General features: G+C 37.3%; 1 protein-coding gene across 1 annotated transcript in view; it reads left to right on the forward strand.

Annotated features, from left to right (window-relative positions):
* Positions 1-103: 103 nt before the first annotated feature.
* Positions 104-27,787, forward strand: part of SNX14 (sorting nexin 14) — a 52,995-nt gene continuing 25,311 nt past the window's right edge. Inside the window, exons 1-14 of the mRNA XM_010000531.1 lie at positions 104-229; positions 1,052-1,128; positions 1,241-1,319; positions 7,171-7,214; positions 12,937-13,024; positions 16,878-16,962; positions 19,451-19,607; positions 19,828-19,903; positions 20,732-20,776; positions 20,868-20,948; positions 21,090-21,204; positions 23,028-23,183; positions 23,476-23,600; positions 24,658-24,716. Coding sequence (XP_009998833.1) covers positions 125-229; positions 1,052-1,128; positions 1,241-1,319; positions 7,171-7,214; positions 12,937-13,024; positions 16,878-16,962; positions 19,451-19,607; positions 19,828-19,903; positions 20,732-20,776; positions 20,868-20,948; positions 21,090-21,204; positions 23,028-23,183; positions 23,476-23,600; positions 24,658-24,716 — 1,292 coding nt within the window. The 5' untranslated portion in view covers positions 104-124. The remainder of the gene's footprint in view (positions 230-1,051; positions 1,129-1,240; positions 1,320-7,170; positions 7,215-12,936; positions 13,025-16,877; positions 16,963-19,450; positions 19,608-19,827; positions 19,904-20,731; positions 20,777-20,867; positions 20,949-21,089; positions 21,205-23,027; positions 23,184-23,475; positions 23,601-24,657; positions 24,717-27,787) is intronic.

A 27,787-nucleotide genomic window follows, 5' to 3' on the forward strand; every position in this document is an offset into this window, starting at 1 on the left:
CAACCGGTAACCGGGGCCGGGAGGGCTGGGGCGGGGGAGCCGGGCCCTGCCCGGGGTCGCAGCGCTGCCTTGTCACGCAGTGATGTTTCCTTCCTGTCTCTTGGTAAGGTATCTGCACGTGTTGATGGTCTTCTGGTCGTTTGTGGCTGGTGTTGTCACTTTCTACTGTTCGCTGGGGCCGGATTCCCTCTTGCCCAACATTCTTTTCACAATAAAATACAGACCCAAGGTAATTACGCCTGTTAACGTTCTGCTGCTACCTTTAAACTTGGTGAGGATTTGTATTAGAGGAGCAGTCCCTGTGTAACGCTGGCTGCTCTCGGAAATAACGCACACCAATAGTTTCCACCAGCCGGCAGATATTTGGTAGCAAGTTTTCTGCCAGTGAGACTTCGGGGTCCCTCACACGTTTCTGCACAGCCCCATCAAATCTATCTATAGCTGCAAAGCCAGGTGTTCGTGGATGTTATTTTCTTCATCACCCGTTTTTCACTTTCAGCATTTGAGTTGTGAGTAGTTGAGGAATCATGTAGTTGTTTTCCCTTTTCCTGAGGCTTTTTCTTTTCTAAAGATGCTCTTTCCTTTAGCCAGTGCTAAGTGCTCTTTGCTGATTGTAGCCAAACTCTTTTAAGTGACTGTGCATTTCAGAGAAAAAAAAAAAAACAACAAACAGGACACTGCTGTTTTCTAACTTGAAATAGTTTGATGTAGAATTTCATAGTCCCAAGAATGCCATAGTTACAATAGTTCAAGGCTGAGTAAGGCAGGTTTTATAGGGAAACCAGCTGATCTGTTACTAGGCCAACTGATGTATGAGAGAGAACTGAAGATGTGAAAGGGGATCTGTTTCCTCAAACTGGGTTTTAGTGGAAGTGATTTTTCTGTTTGCTTCAGTTGTTTCTCATCTCATGCCATGTCATCTTGTTTTCCTTCTGGGAGAAAAACTTTGTGCTTCAGTTGTGTGCTCTAAAAGGAAATTCACAAATATATCGATATATTAAGAGAGTCATTATTTTGCAGAATGTGACCTTGTCCAAATATCTTCTCTTAGCAGCTAGAATTGCCAGAGCTGTTTCCCCATGGTCACAGTTGTGCTGTATGTGGGAAGGTCAAATGCAAGAGGCACAGGTAAATTAAAAATGTGGCACTGGTAAGCTTAGCATTTCTTACATTTTGCACATAGCAGTAGGAAACTTCCATTTAAATGTTGTTACATCCTCTTTTCTCTGCTCTCCTCCAGACCTACTTTGCTTCTGGAAAACTATCAGCCATGGTTGGATCTGAAAGTGCCTTCAAAGGTTGATGCATCACTCTCGGAGGTAATTGCTGCTTCATTTCTTCAGTACCTTGAAATTCAGTGAGTTCCTATTACACATCTCTTCAGCCTCTGTGTCTGGTTCAGTAGCTGGTTCAGATGTACTTCCTATGCACCTTAACTTGTTCCTACAAAAGTCACATCAAAAAATGTATGCTGAGAAGTGAGCTGGCCTACTTGTTACCACAGAAGTGACTGTTCATCTAGTAGTGTGCTAAGAACATAGGAGAAACATCTGTGTCAATTGGGAAATACATAAGAAAGAACAGTTATAATTGAAAATGTCAGATTCTCAAGAAGGTGAAGGTTACACCCTGCTTAGTTTGTCAAAGAGGAGGTTAAGGGATTATTTTCTCTAGCTGTAAGATTTCTGTAAGAAGATGATAATGCAATGGTATCTCTTCAGAATTGTCAGGCAAAGCTGTGACAAAATCTGTCTAAAAAATGCATTAGTGGTTTTATTAAAGGAATAGCACGAATAGCTGTTTTTCATAAGACTGTAAATCAGAAGTTTTCCTTGTTCTTTTCTCTTTGGAAAGAGAAGAGCAATCTGAAGAGCTGTTTTTGTTTGGGTTTGCTTCCCCTCCCAATGAAATCGATTGACAGCTACATAGATAATACTTCGTCCCTTTTCAAAGCTAGGAAAATACCCAAGCACTTAGGTACCTTCATTTCCATTTATTTAGAAATCAAATTTTGGAGTTCTATGGTAGGAGGGTGAACAATTGCCATGCCAGAAGTGTGAAGATTCCTGCATGTCAGCTGTCACAATTAACAGCGTGGTGTGCTAGGTGAAAGCTGAGTTTCTTTGAGGAGTAAGTGAACTGTGTGATGGTGTCCTGGGCATGCCCCATAGCAGGAGTAGCAAAAGAGTGAAAACCTTAAATGAAGAGAGGGATGAACAGTTGAGGAATGTTTTTTTTTAAAGCACATATAGCAACTTGTTGACTTCCTTTGGCTTAATGTAGTGACTTTTTCTGTAACTTCAGAAGCAAACATTTATTCTTTTAAAATTGCTTAATCTATTAGAATTATTTATTTTCTGAACAAGCTTAGGTCCAAGTGTATTAAAATAACAGTATTGCCCAATATAGCTTAAGCAGGCTTTTTTTTTTTTTTTTTTTAAACTTGTTTTAATAATAAGATGTAAAATAAGTGCTTATATGTATGTATTTTTATATTATTTTTCTTTAGAATTTTGGGCAGCAAGTAAGCTCTGATAGTTTTCCAAAGGGTGTGGTAAATGCAGAAGAACTGGAAATTTCCCTGTTTAGCTTACATGAGTATTTAATGCTAAAAATGTTATTTGCAGTATGTTATTCATACTGTACATACCAGAGTTATCTTCTAAGACTGATCTCTAAAATGCTCTGCTGCACACGGGCATTTTGTATTTGTTTGTGTTGCTGTAGTTCTGATATACCAAAGTGGTGTGAGCTTTTCTTTGCTGCAGTGGCATCTCCCTGGCCCTGCTTTATTTAGCAGTATGGGCATGCCTTTGTGTATCTGTGCCATGTTTCTCATTCCTTTTTTTCCTTTGGGCACTTAGAAGGAAGTTCAAGATCCAGGTGCCTTCCTGAGGTAGTGAACCAGGGTATAATCCTTGGTGGACTCAAACAAGCAGGCTGTTTGAGCAATCTGTTTCTCCTTTGTAGGATGCTCTTTGAAATGAGAAATGTCATTGCATTTTTCCACATTGCAACTCTTCTGTACTGGTTAAAAGAGTGATGGGGGTTCTGCCCACACCATATTCCTCTTGATCATCTGCTCTGGGGATGCAGATTCTTGGAATTGGATAGCCTGGTTGGAAGGAGAGACTGCTCTTACTTTCTTTTGTGGGCTAGTCATACATTAGAAGGAAGCTGATACAGCGAGGACAGAATTAAGGTTAATGAGATTCTGAAGGAGTGCAGAGTGCAACCTGCTTCTGAAAAACAGTTTCCTCAAATACTTGAAATAAGTCTGGGATTTTTTTCATTCTGGATTAGTTGTTTTAGTTCTTCCTGTGCATGTTAAAGAATTTTGGCAATGTTGTAATTTCCAAATGTTTCTAATTTCAAGTGTGTATAAAATAATTTAATACCCACTCAGCCTAGAAGTACAAGTTTTTCTCACAACTATGGATTTTTCTTTTCTTGGGTTGCAATAAGTTTGTCTCACTTCACAAATTCTCAATCTTCTGCAGCTTTGTTTTGGTTTTCCAGCTGCTGTACATGGTTTACAAGAATAAGAAGAACCTGTGCTTAGACTTCACTGCCCTTTTCATTTATGTTTATCATTGTAGTTGAGCTGTAAAATGTCTCAACTATGCATCCATATTGGATGGTTTGAGCTGTATCCTGCACAGAAGTAGTGCAGTACCTACTTTGTGTAATTTTATTTCCAGTTTCTAATCCACTGTGCTTTGTGTTCGATATGATACCTGTTGGTCAGTTTTATGTTGTATATAATTTCAGGTGTTATAGATTGTATAAAGGATAATTTAATTATATTACTCAGTTGATAAGCTCTGCTCTTGCCCTTCAATCTCATTTTTGCTATGTCAGGGACAGTTGCAAGTCAAATCTGTGGAAAGCTGCTCAGCTACATGATCAGCATCATGAAATAAATGCCTTAGTGGATCAAGGTGCTCTCTTCATCTTGCAGTTTTTTCCTTAATTATTAAATCCTTAAGTTCTAGATTATGGGACCAGAATTTTTTCTTTATTTTTTCTTTTAAACTAAGAAATGGACAAATGCATGACCCCAAAAAAATTAGTTATTGTCTGAACGTGCTCCATGTCAGCCCTGAACTCTTACAGCAGCCTGCAAGCTTTCTTGCTGGGAGTTGGTGGTTTAACCCTAAGGAAGTGTTCTCAGATATCTAGCTCTGCCATCTTGTAAGGCTTTTCCAGTTGTCTTTGTGGTTTACTTATCAATTCCGTGCTCCTTTCCAGTCTTATCTGGCCTGCTAGGTCTGACCAGCTACTGAATCATTCACCACTCAGCTGTACAGTTCCTGCTCCCAGCAGCTGGGGTCTGTTCCGTGGCAGTCATAGGAAGCTCATGTATTTGTACCTACTGTATTTGGTTTTACACTTGTAAACTTCTACAATTCAAAACTGCTCACATGTAGTAGAACCAGTCATTTTGCAAATTGCTTGAAAAATAGTCTTTAAATGAAATGACTCATCACTTGTATTGAGAACATGAGAATAATACTTCATAGAAAAGGAAATTGCTTGTCATTAGCTGTCGTTCTCTGAGATGTCCTGTATACTCTGTTGGAATGTGTGCATCGTGTGAGCAGTTGAGCTTGAATAATATTGTTGGTGTTACTAGAATGGAAGTGGGTACATGTGTCCTGCTTTCCTAGTGCTTTACAAAAGTGCAGTAAATGATGTCACAGGTTTTTTGCTGACATAAAGAATCACACCAGTATAGTCTCAGTGCTCTTAGGAAGCTTCATGGGAAGACTGTACGCCTTGAGTTCTACTAGAACGTGTCTTGACCTCTGACATCAGGAACAGCAATGTGTAGACTTCAAGTGTATTTTGAATTATTTGTCTGTCTCTGTGCGTTCTGCTTCTGGGTCTTTGGCTAGTGGGATTATCTGCATGGCATTGTCCTGTGAAGTGATTATCATAATGGCCCCACTTACAGTGGTTGTGGAACAAGAAAAACACCAGTAAGTCTGAAGTGGTTCAAGTGAAAGTCAGTTACTACAAACATGGCATTAATCTCAAGAAGACCTTACCCAGAGAGGGATGGGTCATCAGGACTTGCATCTTTCTTTGTTGGTTTAATAACCACAGAAAGATGATTCTCAGAGCCATGCATGTTTGGCTTAGCTAGAAGTAAGAATGAGATCTCTTGCTGCTGGTGACAACTGAGAGCAGCTTTAGAAGCCTCTGGACTGTAGGCAAAGAGAGTGACAACAAGTTATGCTAGCAGCTGATGAACTAAAATTGCAGTGGCACATGCCTGATGGACAGGCTTTCAGTTTTTAAACTAGTAGTTGTGGATAAAGCTCTTTCAAGAGGGAGTGCATTGTACTCTCTTTGAGTACTCTTTCCTTGTGCTCAAGGGCTGTCCAAGTGCACTTCCACTCCAAGAAGAGGTGCTTTTGATGAAGCAAAAGTGGAGGAAGAAAGAAAGAAAAGGATCCTTTAACAGAGAGATGCCCAGTATAGATTTTACTGCAAGCCTTGTATTTGAGGTTTATTTTGTTAGAAACCCTGCATTAACAAAAGTAATGTTGCAATACCTGCTAGACTGAGATTTCTGTGGAATAAATTGGTTGTTTATATACTGGCAGTGCCATGGAAGGCATCAGAGAGATTGTTTAGGGTAGTCTGATCTATTACTCTTAGGGCCAACGGCCTGTGTTTGCTGGCTGGAGCTGGATGTCATCTTCCTCTTGTTTGAAGATTAACTTCCAAAGGAGATTCTCTCAGATTTTTTTATCTCTTCTGGCCTGGGAAGTAAAGCATCTGTTGTCACCCTGCTACAGCACTTTTAATGGAAGTATGAGATTTCGTGGGGATTATGACATTTAATTTACCTATCTGTCATCAACACATGATCATATTACAATTTGAGGGTCTGTTACTGCTGTAGTATGTAGGGGTAGGAGAAAAAACATTGATGACCATACAGTGGTCCACAACACAGACATCTGAAGTTTTCCCAAACTGGAAAGCATCCTTTCAGAGGGAGGGTGAAGGAACAAAAATTTCTCCTTCACCCTTAAAAACAGGGAGGAAAATCATTGAAATGGAGCAGTTGCAAAAGAGGGGATGAATATCTTATATTTGGGTAGGCAGTGTTCTTAGTAGTGAAGGTAGAAAAAGATCATTCATCAGCTGTTCAAGTCTGAAGAATTGAGAGGAATTTAAAAGGCTGTGGTGTGTGTTTTACTGGGTGTGCTTTCATCATCATGAGTAGAGCAGAAGCATGCAGGGCCCTAAAGATAGTGTGATTTCAGTAAGTCTTGAATTCTTGTGGTGCATGCAGGGTGAATGAGTACAGCAGCAAATCTTGTAGGAAGAGTAATACTTGCATAAATGACATGTGTATCAACTGTTACATTCAGCTTTCAAATGGATTTTACATTTTTTTTTGGACACAGTGGCTTCTTTTGCAAAACCTTTCCCTCTATAGAGTATGGCACTGGAGCCTGGCATAGCAACACATGTATTCTCTTTTGCTACCCTGATCAGCATTGATGCTGCTGAGCACAAACTGATGGCTTTATTGACAGCTGTGGTGCAGGTTGTGGAGAAAGGAGCATAGCTTTCCTAGAAATTGCTTTTTAGGATTCTTCTTGAGCATTCTTTGTGAGTGGTGAGCAGACAAGATCAACTATCCCACTTGAAGGATGACAGAGTTCAAAAAGTCCCACTTGAAGGGTGGAGGAGAGCTAGTAAAGCTGGAGGTTTGAATGAAAAGGGATGGAGATATGTGTAAATGTAGAAGGGGTAGCTGTGCCTGTTCAAGACTCCACACTACATCAGAAAAGAGCCAGGAACTGATCTGAAAAATTAGGAAAGGGCTGTTTGAGGTAAGATTACATTCGGGTATTCCCCGAGCAGTGGTTGCAGCGCTGTGCTTCGCCTTGTCAGTTGTAGTAGTGGCAGCTGTTTTGTCTTGATCTCTGATGAAAATGTCACTTTGTTGCTATTTGCCCAAAGTACTGATTATTATGCAAAATTACTGATCTCATAATAGGATTGCAACAAACATATTTGTACATTAAAGTTTTGTGACATTTGAATTATGTTCTATGAGTTTTGGTATGTGTTTTTAACTCTTCTATCAAGGATTTACAGTAAACTGTTTTTAATTTGTAATGTGGTTGTCTTTGTTCTGCACAGGTGCTTGAGTTGGTGCTGGAAAACTTTATTTATCCATGGTACAGGTATGTGCTTTACCTAAAAGTTACTATTTTTGAATATCGTAACTATCTGCCAAACTGTTTAAGAAATAGTCACCTAAAATGAAACATTTCTGTTTCTTTAGTAAAATATAAAGCATACTTTAAAGTACCACAGTTTCATAATAATGTTATTGTGTTTTAGCAGAATAGAATGGGTCTTAACAATTTAGGCATGATAGAGGTGGTTCTGAAATTTGTATTTCTTTATAAAACCACTGTTAGAGTATTCATTTTTATATGTTAATTTTCTAATAGCTCTCACATGGAGCTACATATGACTTGATTAAAACCTTTAAAAACTCAAACTCACCCCACATACACACCAAAAAGTATTTCCAGATTAGAGACATACTGATCTTCCATATTGCTTTAAAACCAAACATTTGACACATTTTTAAAAATAAAATTTCCACTTTTAATTAACGTAGAAAAGATATTTTGAATACATGTTGTGGCCACCTTCTTGCTGAATATCTGGTGATGTGCTGAGTTTTAAGGCTGTGAGTGGTTATACTGAGCTGAATAGAGTAGTATTGTGTAATTAACTTATAAAATAGTATATAAAGGAAAGACTATGGGCAATTTTATTTTCTTCTTTTTGACTTTTAACTTTATATATTAAATAGTGCTTCAGAGTACTTCTAATTGGTCATGCTGGCATCAAGGCATTAAAAGAACATTTTGCTTTAAGTCTGAATTTGAATTTTCTGTTGGATGGAAAGATTCAGTTTTGTGCTAAAAGAAGTTTGTAATTTTTTTTCTTTTACTCTACACCAGGGTTTTTTCTGTCTCTGGGGTCTAAAGTTTTCTGGGCGAAGTTCTTTGCTTGATAGGTTTTTGATTGTGGTCATTATCTGCATGTCTTGCATGGACATTGAGGTGCTGGAGCAAGCCCAGAGAAAGACAAAGAAGCTGGTGAAGAGCACAGGCATTATGAAGAGCAGCTGATGGAGCTGGGGTTGTTTAGCCTGGAGAAAAGGAGGCTGAGGGGACACCTTATTGCTCTCTACAACGACCAGAAAGGAGGATGTAGTCAAGCAGGGGGTTGGTCTTCTCCCCAGTAACAAGCAACAGGAGAAGAGGAAATTCCCTCAAGTTGTACCAGGGGAGGTTTAGATTAGCTATTAGAAGAAACTTCTTCACAGAGAAGGTAATAAAACACTGGAATAGGCTGCCCAAGGAGGTGGTAGAATCACTCTCCCTGGAGGTGTTTAAAAGATGTACAGATAACGTGGTTTAAACACTGGACTTGGTAGAATTCAGTTAATGATTGGTATAGTTAGGTTATGGTTGGACTCGATGATCTTAAAGGTCTTTTCAAATCAGAACGATTCTGTGATTCTGTATCTTTGTGTGATGTATACGCAGAAGTATAAAACTTAGCTGCTTATTCCAACAGCAGAGGGAGCTTTAGCACCGTGGATTGTGAATAACCGAGTTGGAAACCTTAAGGTTTTCAACGTTCAAGAACAGAAAGCTAGAGCATGTTCCATTGAGCTGTTTGATAAAGTAGCAAATATAAGGGAACCATCTTCTGTATTTCATAATTTGAAATTAGCTAGAAAGTGTCTTCAATGTCTTTGTTTTGGATTGACAAGGAAATTTGGATTCCTTGTATTAATTACATCTCTGACACCCAAGGTGGAAGAAGCCTGGAGTGCACTGTATGGCATGGTTAGTAATATGCATAGCTAGAAGTGCAATGCAGAATATACTTGGTTTGGAGCCAGCCAGTCTGGATTCTGCTACATCTTGCCCTCTAGTGAGCTCTGTAGATGTTCTTGTACGGTCCTCAGTTTTGCATGGCTGCACCTCTGGATTTTGAACTAGTTCCATAAATTCACATCATGCTGATCAGACCTGATAAGTTTTGCATGGACCTGAATTACTGGGAGTTCAGTGAGCTACAGTGCAGTGGTATCTGAGTAACTGCAGGAAATTGGTCCTGAGAGGCTTACTGGTTTCAGCTTAACATCAGGAATGTCAGATCTGGTCTCATTACCTGTAGACATTCAGGAGTTTCTTTGCCTTCCTGTACTTCCAGAAACAGTTGTGCAGGGAGGCCTGAACTGTGTCTGTGTTCAGCTGTTTGAGGTCTGTCTCAGCGGGCATGTTAGTTCACACTTCTCCTTAGGCTTACCTGCACTGCTGGTACAGCTCAGCTCACCCTGGAGAAAGGACACTTGCATTCATTAAGTATTTTTTCTAAGCTAGCTCACCTCACTGGCTCTGAATATTTCTTCACAGAGCTAAACCGGAAGCCTTTGCATCCAGACCATTCTTATTTAGCAGCGTGGGTAACCACCAGCAAGTGATTCAGACATGCCAGACTAGGTTGGTAAAACAGTTTGCTGCTTTCCTTTGCAGAAAAGTCTGAGCATAATTCCTTGTGCTATCTGGCCCCTTCTCAAGTGAATGGAATTTGTACAGAAACTCCTTATAATTTTTTTTTATTTTTATTTTTTATTTTGTGTCTTGTCAGCTGATGGTGCCTTGCAGCATGTTACACAGTCTGGACATTAGTGTAATCTCACTTAAAAACCTAGGCAGTGTAACTTACCAGAAATGTATGTGGCAAGATAAAATCATAGATTTGTTACTCAGAAAATAAAGTGCTAGAAGCAGGGAGGAAAAACTATGTCTTTTATTTGTTTCATTAATAAGCTGTGTAAGAATTTGTACTGGTTTATTAGCAGGTTAAAATTTAGAGACAAACATCTGTAAACTTGAATTAGTTTAGGGCAATGAATTAGCTAACATCCAGTGAACTTTACTGAAACAGGTAATTATACCTATGCACTTTTTTTAAAATTTATTTTTCAAAGTATTTATACTGGTTATATTTTAATAATTGTGTTAAGCGTTTTTCAACTGTATGAGGGCAATGAGCTAAATCCAGTGAACCTTTACTGAAACAGGTAATTATACCTATGCACTTTTTTTAAATTTATTTTTCAAAGTATTTATACTGGTTATATTTTAATAATTGTGTTAAGCGTTTTTCAACTGTATGAGAGCATAGTTGTAAGTAATCCAAGTTTGCAGAGCTACAAAACACTGGTCTGAGTCTGTTGCTTATGTATGCTGTACAACAGAACTATATAAAATCTTGCTTATATCAATCTCATTTGAAACTTGAAGTTTAAAGTTTCAGTAAGTCACTCAATGCTTACTGTGCTTAATGATCTTTTTCTGGATTTGATGTTACTGCAACTCCAGTTCTCTCAGATTATACTAGAATCCAGTAATTACCACATTTTTGTAATACGTTACTATGAAAACATTGTTCTTTGGTAACAACTAAACCCAGTGTTTTTACATATGGAGCTGCTTTTATTTTAAATGCAGGATTTTGGTTGAATCACAAACCATAGCGTTACAGTTTTATCAGCTTGCAACTACATCTTTTTTAAAGAATTCTTAATTCATCTTTCATAAGCATAACTTACACGCGAGGGAAAAAAAAAATCACTTTGGTCTTTGTGTATGTTTTTCATTTATCAGTAGATCCCCTAAGACTTTGCATGCAATAGCAGTTGGGTGTATTTCTTGAGTCATTGGGCACAGTAACTGTTTACAATTAACAGGCTGAGCCTTTTTCTTTTAGCAAATCTCTCCAGTTGTGTTTTAAGTTTTTCCTCAAATTCTGAGAAAGTGCAGCCAGTTCTTTAAATGTTTCCAAGCAAGTTATTTGGCCTTTCCACTGTGTCTCTAGAGATTTGAGATTTTGCAGGTTCTTGATGTTATTTTCACCAGTCTTTAGTCTGCTGAGATTAAGGAATGTCTCTGCAAACCTATCGCACATTGTGAAAATACGTGGTATAAGTTCATGTCCAAGTAGAATTAGCAAACATACTGGTTATCCAAGTGTTGATGAAATAACTTCTTGGTCGAAATTACTTCATGTATCTTGTTGTGTGTCAAATACTAGTAATACACTGATACAATTTATTTGCTAATCCCTTGGGTTCCTTTGACACCGTGTGGGTATTTGCTAACCGTATTGCTTCCAAAATGTCAGCTGCCAAACAAGCAAAACCTTCTTCTGCAGTACTCTTTATCTGTGTGTAATTAGCTGTTGGAGGATGGTTGTATTCCTTATGCCATATTGCTTTCTTTGAGGTGCTTTTTCATGCAATTAGATCAACACTTTGACCGTCAGGTCACCACTATCTGTACCCAGCTGCTCATCTTCACCATGCGTTTGAATGCTACATAACCCAGGCTAACATTGCTTTAAAAAATGGAATGCTGAATAATGTAAAATGATGTTGTAGGCATAAAACTTTTATTTTTCAATTATACCGTTCGGATTTTCTTTTTTAAATGCAAATAATGTTTGCATTTACTACATAAGCAAGCTCATTTATTACTAAAAACTCAGGTGGCTTTTACATATGGTCATTAGCTAAAGCAGGATGTAACTTTGTTTTGTCATTACTCAGCTATTATGCTGTTTTACCAATATCTTTAGTCATACTCTAGTGTCCATATATGTTTAAATGCTGGTAGATTTTTATTCTTTCTGTTACCTTTTGTGGAATGCTGCTACCATGGCCTCGTTTTTCACTTAGTTGAGTGCAGTTTCTGCATCTAAGGTTTAGTATATTTCCCATTTTCATTTAGTTTCCAAAAAAATACATAGAATTAGGTGGTTTTCTTCTTGAATCAACTTCAAGTGTTTTTACCATGGTTTTTCACTAACATCCTTCATTGCAGCAGGTGTAAACTGGCAAGCCAGATAACAATTTTGTATTATATGTTTGACCTAGTAATTTTGGAATCTCTTTAAATTATTTATTTCCTTGTTTCCAAGTGGAAACCATGTTAACTAATTCTATTCCAAGTGGCTATAGGTTGAGGTCCTTATTTTGTTTTCTTTATAATCAATGGTTTCACATTTCATGCTACATCAAAAGTAAATCAACTTCTCAAAAAAATGTTGTCTTTTATTGGTTTCCTGTGCTGTGCTTTCATTTCTAAGAAGTTACAGTCTCTGTTTAGACCAGAAATAGGCCCAACTTTAAAAAAGAGACTATTATTGTATTAAATGGCATCTAAGTTTTAAAACTTGTAAGAATACAAATGAAAGTTTACTATTGGAAGAGGCTGAGCTGAAATGTGAAGGATGTGGCTATTTCATTAAAAGCTACCTGAGAAACTACTGATTGTATAATAAAACTTAAAAGAGGCTAACAAAGCCAGATTTGTGCTGAAACAGAATAAAATTATATGAAATCTTGGAGTGTAGAAGGTCTTGTAATATGCAATATAGAAAATCCAATTGTGACTGGCTTACCCTGGGGTATGTGCTTGCAGTGCTCTTACTCCAAAGGCTTTGCCAGTACTAATTCAGTTTGACTTCACACCACTGAACCAGGAAACATTCATGTATGTGGAAGCTAAGTTAGATTTTACTCAGTCAAAATCATACAGACAGTATATTAGAGCAGGAATTGGTTTATCATTCCAGTTTACTGACACATTTCTGAAGTCATTATGTACACAAGGAATGGTGTGTATTTTACTTGAATGGAAGACTGCTCCATCTGCCCACAGTTGGTGCTTTCATTTCAGTTCATGCCAGTTGAAGGGCCACCGCTGAGTGTTCTTATTCCAATTTTTAGTAGTGACAAATGTATTGTGGTTGGATTAATATAAATGTCTTCTGTTTTCTTACATGACATGCTTTACAACGCTGCAGAAATATTACTGATGATGAGTCCGCAGTGGACGAGCTGAGAGGCGCGCTGCGCTTTTTTGCATCTGTGTTAGTTCGGAGAATTCACAAGGTAGGGTGATTAAAAGTATTAATGTTTTTCCATCAGAAATAACTGATACCTGTCTGTAGTAAGTTCTTTAGTTTTTTTTTAAATTGTGGTTCCAAGGTCTGTCTTACAGAAAAGCACTTCCCATCTAAGCTTCTTCTTTGCGTTATCTCTTCCCTCCTCCTGGAGCATATCCCATTTCTGCCTATCAACCATCTTTGAAGATTCACCATTGCAAGTGTTCAGTGTCAGGCTGGACACAGCTTTGAACAACTTGATCTAGTGAAAGATGTCTCTGCCCGTGGCAGGAGGTTGGACTAGAGGATCTTTGAAGATCCCTTCCAACTCAAACCATTCTATTATTCCATGATTCTTGCAAATGGATTTATTTTTTACACCACTGTTAGACATTATTAAGACATTGGAATGATGTTTTAGCTGTCTTTTAGTGACTTAATCTAACTGGAAACAATTTTGAGAACTGTTGATGAATCACAGAATCACAGAATGTTTGAGGTTGCAAGGGACCTCTGAAGATCATCAAGTCCAACTCCCCTGCCAGAGCAGGACAAAAAAACCCACCAAAACAAACTAGAGCAGATCACTCAGAAAGGCATCCAGACAGGTCTTGAAAGTCTCCAGAGGAGGAGACTCCACAATCTCTCTGGACAGCCTGTTCCAGTGCTCTGTGACCCTCACAGTAAAGTTCTTCCTCATGTTGAGGTGGAACTTCCTACGCTCGAGTTTGAATCCATTGTCCCTTGTCCTGTCACAGGGCACAACTGTGAAAAGGGTTGTCCCTGCCATCTTGAAGCCCAGCCCTCATGTATTTATAGACATCAGTTAGATTCCCCCTCCTCAGTCTTCTCCTCTCTAGACTGAAAAGCCCCAGGTCTCTTAGCATTTCCTACCTCCTAGCCTAGGTGTTCCAGTCCCTTAATTATCCTTGAAGCCTCCGCTGGGCTCTCTCAAGTAGGTCACTGTCCCTCTTGAACTGGGGAGCCCAGAACTGGACACAATACTCCAGGTGAGGTCTCACCAGGGCCGAGTAGAGGGGGAGGAGAACCTCCCTTGATCTGCTGCAGACACTCCTCTTAATGCACCTCAAGATACCATTTGCCTTCTTGGCCACAAGGGCACATTGTTGTTCCATGGAGACCTTGTTGTCTACCAGGACTCCCAAGATCCTTCTCTGCAGAGCTGCTCTCTAGCAGATCACCTCCTAGCCTGTACTGGAGCATTTTGTTTTTCCTTCCCGGGTGCAGGAATCTGCATTAGCTCATGTTGAACCTCATTAGATTCCTCTTTGCCCAGCTCTCCAGTCTGTCCAAATCTCAGTAAAGAACTAGTAGAAAATAGCTGTATACCTGTCTTCTGCTTGCTTGACTGCTTTAAACACTTTTAAACACTGCTTACATTGGCTATAAAGAATAGACTGTCAGTAAGTGAATAGCTTACTATAAGAATTAAAACAGGTATGGTTTTTATATTAATGTAGTTCTTAAGAAAAATTCTGAAGATTCAGATTTTTCTTCATCCTGTTTAATGTATTAGCACATACACTGTGTTTTCTGGTAAAGTGCTTCCAGCCAGGAACTGCTTCTAAATTTCTGGCTATTCTAAGCAGGAAGAGTTGCTAACTCAGTTTCTAGATTTACTCAGTGCTGGCCAGTAGTTTACCCCCAGTGCTGGCGTGATAGTTGGAGCAACTACCATGAATGTGTGCCTTTTTCTCCCCCCCTCTTTAGTAACAGCAATATTTCCTGAGCTACAAGTTGTACCTGTACTTTGTCGTGACTGATCAACAGCTTCATTCTGTCCTTGTTATATATCAAATCCAGATGACCTTCTTGTTTACCCTAACTCAGGCATGTTGCTTTTTTAATTAAACATGAGGGAAGATTTGGAAGTGTCTGTAGCACTGACATTATATGAAGATGTGGAAGTGAAGTAGATCTTTCAAAATTAAAATCTAGAGCAAGGTTTTAAAAATTAATTTGAACTTGCACTGCATATACATGTTAGTTGAATCCTTTGTAGATCTATTGCTGATTCAGAAAATTATGGTCTCTGTTGATCGTGTAATAAGATATTGTTATCTTAGATCAGCTCTAGAATCTTTGTGTAGAGTATTAATTTACCATATCTGCCTTTGACAGTAATGAAGTAAATGTAATATATTCAGTTCTATGTATCCAAGTAGATATGTGCAACAAAAGCTCAAGACATGTACAAATACTAAGCACTCTCAGGAGAAGTACAGAATAAAGACCATCCCAGAAATGCGTTTCTCTTTACCAATATTTAGATTTGTTTCCATCCTCCAGAATCATACAATTTATTTTGTCTCTTTGTGTGAAGTGGTACAGATATCTTGAGCAAAAAGATGCTTGTTCCAAATCACAGAGTTATTACAATATTAAAACTCGACATGCTCAGGCATGCAGGGGAGTGTGGTGTCTCATGCTATGTTCATTTTTAAGCTTACACTTTGTTTTCTGCTGAACAAGTGTTTCTGTGTGCACACACCCACGTACAGATTCAGGCATCCCATGATGCATATACTACTGGAAATGTTCACAGAAATAAGAGTTGATACACAAGTTGCAAATCTAATACCAACTTTTCATTATTGTAGGAACAGTTTAAAGCTTCAGTAGTTAGCTGAAAAGAGTATGACAGGATGGTTTACAGCTTCTCAGCTCTGATACAGTGTCCTTTGTAACCTCATTTGAGGAGGAATTCTTCACTGATTGCCAAATAGTTTTATATCTTTGCCAAAAAGCTGTACATTGATTTGGATTTATTCTTAAATGCTTGAAAGCAATAGTTCTATCAACTAGAGGTAATATTTTTTTAAATTCAGGAACTACTATGTGTAAGAGAAACAGACTGGTGTTTTTTTTTCTGTTTCTTGCGTTATATCTTTATGCTTTTTTTGTCAAGTATTCTACTTTTTAATTAAGACTTAAAATTCTGAATTGCTTCAGTGAAAATAATTCCTCTGTTTGCTATTAAAGGCTGCATAGGTGGATTTTTTGAGGCATGGTTACTGAACAAAGTAACAAGCACTTCAGGCCAGTCAGCTTTTAGGTATTGTCAGGGGTTGGAAGGTACCTAGGGCAGGTCACACAGGAACATGTCCAGACTGGTCTTGAAAGTTTCCAGAGAAGGAGTATGTGCTGAAATACTTCTGTCTTTTTTTTTTTTTTTTTTAATCTGGATTTCGGATTGTGGCCAGTTCTGGGTTGATTATGAGTTTTGAGGGGAAAGTGAAGGGTTTCCTTCTGTATGGTGTGGTGTAAATAGCCCTGTATCTGGTTGAAACTTGTGTCAAAAGCCAATAGTGTCTACTACAGTGTTGATAACAATTTGCTTGTTGTACTCTTCTGACTTACCTCTGAAGGAATAAATACTCCCCTGTCCTGGTGTTCTGTAGGAGACTCTTTGGTTGAAATTAATGTTAAAATGTGAGACCCAAAGGGCAGGGTTTCCATGGATGAGGTTTAAGGTACCCTAATACTTGAAGCAGAGCGCAGTTGACTTGCCTTTGGTGGTTAAATCTTCATGTAGAATTAGGTGTCAGCTACTGGGACTTGGAAATCAAGCTGTATTACTATAGTTACTTCAGTGGAAGAGTCATAATGGCAACAAGTTGACAATAAATGTGTTAACAGTATTGTTAATGGCATTTAGCTCTACATGATGTTGTATGCTTTGCCCAAAAGAATGAACTTGCTATCAATTCACCTCCAGAATTCAGGGGTTGTTTCTTAAGAGTTCATTTTATGGTTACAGTGGGGATATAGAAGCAAATTAATAGTCTGTAGTAAATAGAAAAAAACAGAACAACTCTGTTTTTCTTTTAAAACTATAGGTGGATATTCCAACTGTTGTAACAAAGAAAATGCTGAAAGCAGCAGTGAAGCACATCGAAGTGATAGCCAAAGCGAGGCAGAAAGGTAAAGACTGAATATGTTGTCAGTTTCAAAGGGCAAGTATAAATGTTTCTTTCTGCATATTATTTTCTAAGTCTTTTCAACCTCACTGCCTTCTCTTTAAAAAAAATAAGTGATCCTTTTGAATTTTTCTTCCAGAGGTTGCAAAGACAAACAGTGAAAAAGTTACACTATAAATAATCTCTCAGGTTTGATTTTCATTTCCCCACATTGGAAATACTAAATTTATTTCTCTGCATGGAAAACAGGAATGTGTGATTTTTTGGTCTATTCAGAGCAATCAAGACAATTTAGCAATTCTTCTTGAAGTTTTTCCTTTGTATTCCAGATGAGCCATTATAAAAGGTTTTACATATCTGTGCACTGTACTGTAATTTTAATTCTTACAACTAGGATAGTTACACGTGCACACTAACATGAGCAGTTAGTGGAGTTGTTCAGTATGTTGAAAAGTTAGGTTTATGTTTATAAGCCATGGAGATACTATGAGCAGTAGCATATTTAATTATTATCCAAATAAAAATGTCTTCACAAGCCTGATGTAAAAGTTCTATTAAAACTGCCCAAGGAAGGAATGTTTGGAAAATAGAACGTGTGCTGTTGTAAAGTGGTTATCTGTGTTTTTTTGCACTGGCTGTGTTCCACAGTGCTGTATCTACTAAATGTGGTTTCATTCAACTTTTAAGCATAGATGTTTACTTTCACTGGAGTCATGAACTTTCCTCCCTTCCCTCAAAATCTCTGCTTGGTGTCTGTAAATATGTCAGGTCCTGTGAGAAGTGGATGATGAATAACATGAGTAATAAGACATAGTGTCATCATGTTAGATGTTTTTCATGGCACAACAACAATTTCAAGATACTAGATTATCTTGCCAAATTTCTTATCTCCTTTGAGTTCTATTAAGGAGTTGGAAACACTTTTCTTCAGCATCAGAGAACTGACCCTTAAGTATACTGCAGTGAAAATATAGCCATTTTCTTCAGTGTTTTAAAGGAAAAGTCTCATTCCTTGAGCCTGGATATGTGATGTAGCAGCTGAAAATTACTTCTAGTAGTACTTCCTGGTAAATTTTGCCAGCCAGCTACCATAATGCTTTCAGACTTTACTTTGGTTGCTGGTTGAGCCTAGATTTTTTTTTGTTTTTTCTAAATCCTTTGTCAAATTACTGCTTTAGAGGATGTTTTATTTTTTTCCCTACTTTTCTTAGAATCATAGAATTGCAGAATGGTTAAAGTTGGAAGGGACCTTAAAGATCATCAGGTTCCAGCCTTCCTGCTATGAGCCACCTTCCACTAGCCCAGGCTGCACAAGCCTCATCCATTCTTACCCTTCCATCTCTTCTCGTTATTTGCACAGACACCTCCATGAGTTATTATATGTCCTTGCCAGAGAGTGCATGCCTCCTCTCTGCTTTTAGTGTGACATCAACTCAGCAGCTTTATCAGGCAATATACATTCCTGCATCCCCCATATCAGCTGATACCGCTCAGCGTTCTTGGTTGTGAAGGTCAAGCTAGCAGGCTTCTGTACTAAATTCAATGTGCTGGAAATAAGCTTTAACCTTCTGGACCACTGACCTCTCCTTGGAAGTGTTGAAGGCCAGGTTGGATGGGGCTTTGAGCAATCTGGTCTAGTGGAAGGTGTCCCTGCCCATGCAGGAGGTTTGGAACTAGATGATCTTAAAGGTCCCTTCCAATCAAAACTGTTCTATGATTCTATGATAACATGTATTAGGTACCTGACCTCTCTCTGGTGTGGTTCTTGGCATGTGGCTGTGCCAGATTGCTAGTGATTTGTTACAGCTTAGTTCTTGCCATTGAAGTGATTTGAAGTAATAAGCATTGTTGCTTCCAATTAATATATATATATATATATATGTGTATATATATATATATATAGGTTTTAATTTGATAAGGTAGGTATTCCTTCAACTCCATACAGCTACTTAGAAGAGGCAGCATTCTTTCATAGATCCCTATGCTGCTTTTGGTTTGATTTACACTGTTTAAAATACATGTTCCCTCACATTTGGTTCTAAATGTTCTAAACAGGAAACACATGCAGCAGGATTGAATAAAAGTTTTAAGTTTACTTTGATTTCAAATGATGTTGTAGGCAATGGGTAGAAGCCAAATAAATGGGAAACTGAAGGAGGTCAGGAAAAAATCAAGTAGAGTCAGACTTTGGGCAATGCAGGTTTTTTAGAATAGTCAAGATATTGATCAGTAATTATAAGTGAGGAAACATTCTGGAAACCGTGTGGACTTCAATTGTTTAGTGAAAGAATTCTTACTTCGATGTGAGGTTTTATTTTTGCTTCTTCAGGCTTCCAAGCCTAAGCCAAGGTTCTTTTGTAAAGTTTAAACATTGTATCCCTTTGGCAGTTGTATATGTACTAAAAGTACTAACTTTTTAGTTTAACTGAAAAGCAAGTGCCTCTTACTTCACAATAAGAAAATGCTGAAACAATACTGTTCTTTACTTTCAGTAAAAAATGCAGAATTTTTACAGCAAGCTGCTTTAGAAGAATATGGACCCGAACTCCATGTTGCTTTGAGAAGCCGAAGAGATGAACTTCACTACTTAAGAAAACTTACTGAACTTCTTTTTCCTTATATTTTGCCCCCAAAGTCAACAGAGTGCAGGTATAGAAATTATTTAGAACTGTATTCTTTAAAGTATCTACATACTCTGTAGTACTCTGTAGTGAGTTTTTTGATTGGTCTTAAAAATATTCTAGCACTCTTAAGGTATTATGAAATACTAAACTGTTTTCCAGTAAAATATAATGGCATTAAAAACTTCACTTTGAAAAGTATGTAATCTAGTATTGGTTCTGATTTTTGTCTTTTTTTTTCTTTTTAGATCCGTTGCTCTTCTGATTAGAGAAATTCTGCCTGGTTCTGTTTTCCTTCCCTCAATGGATTTCTTAGCTGATCCTGTAAGACTTTGGAAAACAAAAATAATCTTAATTTATTCAGTATAACTGTTTTCCTACCAAGTATGTGGTGGTAAAGCACAATGGCTGACTTCCTGTGAATTTGACTGGGTAAAAGAGAGAGAAATCTTGTGGCAGTGTTTTTGCTAGTTCATTATAATTTGTTTGAGTACTTATCTGACTAAACTAACTAAAATTGACATACTACAGTATTGACATGATCTTTTAGTAATGTATTTTTAATGAAGGACTACAGATCCTGTCAAATAGGTGAAGGCTGTGCTAATGTAAGCACCTTCAAATTGCTATAACTATATTTAAACAAGTTTCTTGAACTCTAGCTATATTTTCATAGCAATGTAAGTAAAGCAGCCTATTTTACAGCTGTCTTTTGTCCTTAATTCTGCAAAGAAGAGGGCATTTCTTTCTAAAGATGGAACATTTCCATCTTTGATTTTATTTAAGTATTTTAATAGGCAAACTTGTAATACTTCTCAAGGTATCACCTATGTTCAAGAGGAAGGTACTGTAGCTGTGAAAGTATTAGTAGTTCATTAGATCTGAACTAACAGTAAAAATACTTTGTAGAGCTTTCCTCCACTGGGTAAAGAATGTTTCTCTGCAGGTCTCTTAAATTCCTTGACTTGTTAAATACTTGGAGAGACCACTGAAGGTTAATTCTTACGTGTTGCTGTGCTTTGGATGTTTGTTTAAAGTACTAGTATATTCACAGAATTAAAGTTGGGCATACCATAGCAGTGAAATTTATTTTTATCTGATCTGTTGATTTTCTTTATTTGTATTGTAATTTTGTATCATGTTTTCCTGCAGGACACTGTCAACCATTTGCTGCTGATCTTCATTGATGATAGTCCAGTGAGTACTGACAAAATTAAACCAAATTTGTTCCCCCATTAAGGAAGCTTTTTTACCCAGTTGTTTCTTGGTTTGTTTGTTTTTTTTACAGCCTGAGAAAGCAACTGAACCTACTTCTTCATTGGTTCCATTCCTTCAGAAATTTGCTGAGCCAAGAAATAAAAAAACATCTGTAAGCAAAGGCAACACTTACTACCTTTCCTGTTTTGAATAAGTATTTTACTTTACCTGTTGTGTTTCTTCTACAGTTGCCTCGCATTATATATGTACTCACTGAAAGGTTGAAAATTGACTGCATTTTTAACCTCCTAAGGTCCTGAAACTGGAGCTGAAGGAGATCAGAGATCAGCAAGACCTTTTATTTCGGTTTATGAACTTCCTGAAGCAGGAAGGGGCAGTCCACGTGTTGCAGTTCTGCCTGACCGTAGGTAAGATTGCACATGTGTGCTGACATCCTTCGGATGATCTTTAAAAACTCAAAGCATTTGCTCTTTGAAATGGCTACTCAGTCTCAGAACTAGGCAGCACTGTTGAGCAGGAGGTTGCCTTTCAGGGTCCATGTTCACGTACTTCAACATGGCGTGATTCTTGAATGCTAATCTTGGCAGTTTTAATGTCAGTGTGAACTTTTAGGTCTTAATAATATTTTTTTTTCTTTATCAAGTTTGGACATTTTACAGTAGAATATTCTGGTAAGTAAAACTTCAGGCCACTGATACAACGTACAGCTGCCTTTCTTTAATATGTGGTCACTAATCTGTTACTAAAACTAGCTGTTCATAATGAAAAGCTTCTTGTGTTCTTTTTACTTTAAAATCCTGATTTCTATAAAGAACATAACAGGAACATTAAAGATGTTGAACCCTTCTATTCAGTAACCTGTACCATAGTGGTGTTTGAAAAGCCTTCTGCTTTCCAGCGATAAGGTTTTCTGTGAAGTTTCTGTAAGTCAGTTTATTCCATATGTTATTTGTTATTTGTCAACTAACAGTAAATTACTGACTTACCCAAATAATGTTCTTTGGTTTTAGTAAATAAGTATTTCCGTGTTGCGTAGGAAATAATGGGTGCTCTTCATATCCCAAGCCTGTACATACCTAAGGAAGATGTGAAATTAAATTAAACAGACTTCATGTTATAAAATACTGCAGAATCTATTACTCATTACATAAGGGAAAATACATCATCCCTGTGCTTGCAGCTTTTTCTGTGCTCATAATCCTTCCAAACATGTCAGGAAAATTTGCCAAAAACCAACAGTGATTACCTTGTCAGTGCTGGTGGTACCTGCTGGGGGTACTAGAGCTGCTTCCTCTAGCAGGAAGGGTAATCAAACTGTGGCCATTGGTTGTGATCATTCTTTTTTCTGGGTAAATATCAGTGTTTTCTTCCTTCTAAACTTATCTTACTTTCTCATAGGTGGCAAGTCTGTGTATTAGCTTATAAAACAAAGAATGAGATTAGATGTCTGAAGTTACACTGCCTCAAAATGTCTACTCTAGATGGTTCTTCACTTGATAGAAATATTGTTATTAGAAACACTTAGTGAGGAGAATAAACCCCCCAAAAGCCCAGGAGGGCCTTGGTAGACTTTCTCTGAATAAGTTTGTCTATTGAAAAATCAATAAAACCTTACCTTATTTGCCCTTCTTTCTGTCCTGTAGTCAGGCTATTAACAGGATGGCCCAATGTATCAAGTAGCATTGCACAAAAATTGTTCTGCATAGAATTTTTATTTTGTCAAAGGAAGTTCATTCTCAGGTTAGTCTGATATTAAAAGTATTACTGGAAGTATTATGATGAGATGGGTCTTGGGAACAAAATAACAGGAGAATGGGCAGATGACTTTGTATAAAGGGCTGTTGGTGCTCTGTGTGTGTCCAGCATGAATGGGAAATCATGCTAAAAGAAAGCTACAATTTGGTATTTTTGGAAGAAAAAATTAAGTCTTCTGATTAATTCTTCTGCCAGGAACAACTCCATGGGTTTATCTTTGCTGTGATAAGGAATAAATATTTTTAATTGCAATATACTTCTAGTAATGATTCTATTAACAAGTAACAGTTATAGTTAATAAGAAGGGGGCTACCTTATTACCTGGGATTTTGATATCTCTTCTGTTCCTATTAATTTTAAAGATGTACAAATTACTATATCTGCTGGAAAGTGAGTTGATGTTACAGGTTGCTTCAAGGTGCTGTTTGCCAGCCAGATGAATCGACAAATGCATTTTCTTTCCTTTACTTCTCAGAGGAGTTCAACGACCGAATTTTGCGACCAGAACTCTCAGATACTGAAAAGATGTCTCTTCATGAGGAGGTACAGAAGATTTACAAAACGTATTGTTTGGATGAAAGCATTGACAAAATTAGATTTGACCCTTTTATTGTGGAAGAGATTCAACGAAGTAAGTTTGACTTTGAAAGGAATAATTTACACTGAAATTAATTTACTGAAAATAATTTACATTGAAATGTAAACAGCATTCTGTAATAAATCGAATGCATAGTTAATCTAAATATGATAAATCTTTATTTTTGTCATAGTTTTAGAAATTGTTACCCCCATGCTCTATTGTGCTTATGCCTTGTTTTGTCAGTTCATTTCTGGTTTTTGCCAGACTTGCAGTACTTGCAAAGTGACCACAAACTCAAACCAGAAAAAAAATCAAATTTTGTGATTACTGTTTTTTTTAATAGTTGCTGAAGGCCCATACATGGATGTTGTGAAGCTTCAAACTATGAGGTGTCTTTTTGAAGCTTACGAGCATGTTCTTTCTCTTCTTGAGAACGTTTTTACTCCCATGTTCTGTCACAGTGACGAGGTAAGTGTGAAAGGTTTGAGGAGTGGTCTTAAGGCAAGATTGTATTTATTTTTTTAGGATACCCTATTTACACCACTGAGGTGCAGGTGGATCTGGAAACTGTGTCTCCATTTTCCACGTTAGTTGTCTTGCCAGATCTGGGACCAGTCTCAGCAAGATAAATGAATTTATCCTGGTTTAACATAACACCAACAGAATAAAAACGTCTTAATTTTTTGATGGAACAGTTTATCTATATCACTGCTATTACAAAATCCTCTCCACTCCTTCTTTTATGATTGCAAATTTCACATAAAAGTAATGTTTAGAACACTTCTAAGTATCTCTTTATTTACTTTTAAAAATGTGCTACTTAAAGGAAGATACAAAGTTTGTATTTAGATACCTTAAGGTTATGCGTTCCAGCAGCTGAAAGTCAAGTGTCTATTTTCGTTCAAAACAATCAACTGGACATTAAAGATTGTTTCATGATTGGGTTCTGAATGCAAGTTTAATAAAAAAAAACAACAAACAAACACACAAAAAAACCCACACTGGGCTGATAACTGCCTAAAGCCTCCTCATAGGAAACATTTTAAACACAGGGGTGAGTCTGAATTCCTGTCCCTTGTAGAGTTTGTGTGTGTGAATCAGGTTGAATGTTCAGTGTCTTGTATTTATTTGAGGCCATATATATTGACTTGTCCAGAAAATGGATTATGCTTAATGAAGTATTTCTTTAAAATGGTATTGATGGTCATTTTTGCCAGAATATCTATAATGCTCTGTATACTTGCTTTTTAACAAGGAGGTGATTTGGTGCTGAATTGTAGTTTTATTTCTGGTTTGATATTTTTTTTTAATCCCAAGACTATGTGAAGTATAATAATTTGTCCTGGGAGCACAGACTGTAAATTTGGTCTGTCCAGATGAATATTTTAATTGCTAGGTTATTGTCAGCTTGCCTTGTACTTCTGTTCTCATTTCCTGAATTCTGCCATGTCATTGCATAGTAGCCTTAATCTCCTTAATCTCCTTAGTCCAGTGCTTTCTTTCATATCTTATTTGTCTGTTACAGTACTTCAGACACCTTTTGAGAGGAGCAGAGTCACCAACACGCAATTCGAAGTTTAACAGGTAGATATGGTAGAATATTCATAAGGTTTGTTTTTTCTTTGGTTTTTAGTTAAAAGCATCAAAATATTAAACCACAGGAATTTTGCTACTGCCTGATTCTAATTTGACTATTTTTTTTTAATTGACAAATTACATATTGGAAGAGTAAGCAATTTTATACAAGATATCTCTTAGCTTTTTCAGTGTTTTACATTAAAGGATTTAAAATGTGGTTTCAACCTCAACATTTGAGAAGGACGAAGGGAAAAATAAAAGTACGGTGAGAATAAGATAACTTGGAAATAAACTAGTGCTTTAATTGACTGTATATATGATACATTTCTGTTGGTGCAAAGCTGGGTCATCTTGGATTCCAGGTCTTACAGGGATGTATACAGTGTATCCTGTGTCTAGCCAACCTGGTCATGCAATGGGAGTCTCCTCTTCTTGTGACAAGGAGGATTTGCCATTTCTCCTAGCTCAAATGTGTTTTCTGTCCCCCAGCTCTCCCCATTCTTTGCAGAAATGTAGTAGTGTCAGAAGACTAGTTTCTCACTTTGAGCTGTATACTTACAGACAACCTGCAGGCTCCTTAGGGCCTGTGAAGAAGAGCAGCATCTTCTGTGGTATGGATGGTTGATCTTCCTCTCTGTGGGGATGTATTGAATAAGCCTGAGGTCTCATAATTTCTTGTCTTTCATTTTATGCTGGATGGCTCAGATATAGATTAGCCCAACTGAATTGCTCTCACGGTCTAGCCAAAGAAGGAAAACTTCAGTGTGACAATATTTTAATCTGGATTGGCTTTTTTTCTTCATATGAAAGAAGATCCATGGTACTCTGTAAAATGTTAGTGTTTATCATCTTAGGTTACTCTTCTAAGGTGTAACAGCAATTTATTTAACTTCTGCTTTCATTAGAGATCCATCTAGCAGCAGCCCTCTTGATTTGCAGCCCACTGTGAGGTGTAGGATTGTGTGATCCCTTTCTCCTCTGCTAATGTTCTTCAAAAACCATGTTTGTTCTCTTTAATATATTCTCCATCGGTTGTATCTGTTGTATAGTCTTCATAGTTCTGGTAGATACAGGACTCGAACTTTGGTGTTGTGCTTTCTTAGATTGATGCTGACAAGCTTTTTTTTCTTAGCAAAGAGGCATGGAAGGCAGCTAGACCAAACTGTATTTCTCCTTTCCATGATATTTCACTAGGAATGGCAACCATAAAACATGCTCCAGCTTCTGCTGAAAATGGCCACAGAGTTGCATCTGGACCTTTAAATCTGCTTTTCTGGTATCTTTTCCAAAATCATTCATGTCAGGAGTTGAAAGTATCCTGTCATACGCTTCTTAAATCTAGTTAAAGTATGAAAACATTTAGGACAACTCCTTAGTGCTCTGCTTTCCAAAACAGAAAGGGTGAAGTTAACAGGCAGTTACGGTTACCTGGAGTTTTTGAAAAAAAGCAGATTTTGCCTGGGGATTGTTCCAACGTGTTCCCCTGGAGTATGCATTTCCAAACAGCATCCACAGCACTACAGACAACATAGCAGGTTTATGTTTTAGAGTGTATAGGCTGGTTTATGGTACGAGATACTGTGTATTCCTTAACTGTTGCCTCAGTGATTATTTCCGTTAAACAGAGGTCTAATCTGAGGGCTTCTCTGCAAGTGGTTTGCTTCTTGCTTTGGAGTTGCCCTCTGCAGAATCTGGTACAGACTGTCACTGCCAATGAAAAAATAAAAACAAAAACAAAACAAAAAAAAAGTTTTGTAATGGAATTATTCCAGATGTTATCCATATGTACATATGTTATTCTGCCTTCTCTTCCCTATTCTAGCATTAGCTCCAGTTGAGAGAAATTACATGCAAAGAGATGAGTTTTGGTTTCCATATCTTTGATACTTTGCTAGGAGAACTGTGTGTATTGCAGAGTTACTGCTGGTTAAAAAGTCAGATCAAGTAGTACATATGAAATCCCAGTGGAATGTATATGTGGGTGATGTATTGATAGATTTCATTTATTATAAGACAAAATTAGAGAGCAATTTCTAGACAATACAAGTAGGGGAAGTAGGAAGAAGTGACTTAAGTGATTATCAGAGTGTAGTTTCTGGTTTGAATCACTTCTTTGAACTGTACAAAATCATAGCTTTTTGTGTACAGATAGTGCAAATACTGTGCTATGAAAACTGCCAGGGTAATAGATGAGAAGTCCCAAGTATTTATGTTGTGTAAAGAAGTCACATTGAGGATATTCTGGTAACAACCATAGCTAGTTACCAAGTTAACAGTTTAACTGTATAACTGCTGTTTTCCACCTAATGTTTAATGTGTGTGGCCATTGCAAACTGATGTTTTAAGTTCCAGTTCTGACTTAATTTTGAGTAAGTGAAAGAGAGGACAAGAATTCCCTCTCTTAGATGTATGTATTTATAATACATTGCTATGTTACTTAAAGGTGTTCTGTACTGGAAGTCTAACAAAAAAAGAAAAGCCATTATGTGACATCAATTCCCAGATTTCTGGATAGCTGTGTGTCTGCCTTGAGAATCTACACACTGTGACCACACATAGAAATAACCACATCCTGATTTTGCTCATTAGGATAGTAATAAAATGAAAACATTTTTCAAGTGAAGGACCAAGTAGAAAATATATTAACAACTCTGGGGTGTGATTAGGAGTAAAACTTAAGTCTGAATTAAGTCTGAATTAAATCTGTAGTCAGTTGTGTGCCTTGTAATGATTTGTCACCATCAGTTCCAATTTAGTAGCTTATGTTTCCAGTTTCACAGTTAACATGACTAAAGATAGTTAGAATCAGTTCCTCTTGTAAAACAGAATCTAAGATTTTCTTATTTTGATCCCATATCAGTATGTCCGGAATCCAGTACCTCCACTGAATTGAAATAATGTGTGGTGACTGTGTTTATGGTTAATCCATTTAAATATCTTGGTTGGAATTACAGAATTGGTGGCTGAGATATTGGTTCCATGTACCACATTATGTAGAATGACAGTTCTTAAAACCTGTGAAACAAACAAATACTTTTTAATAGTGGTTTTTACTATATATAATACAGGAGGGAAAG

The sequence above is a fragment of the Chaetura pelagica genome, unplaced genomic scaffold (genome assembly GCF_000747805.2).
Source record: "Chaetura pelagica isolate M959 unplaced genomic scaffold, ChaPel_1.0 scaffold174, whole genome shotgun sequence".
Lineage (NCBI taxonomy): Eukaryota > Metazoa > Chordata > Aves > Apodiformes > Apodidae > Chaetura > Chaetura pelagica.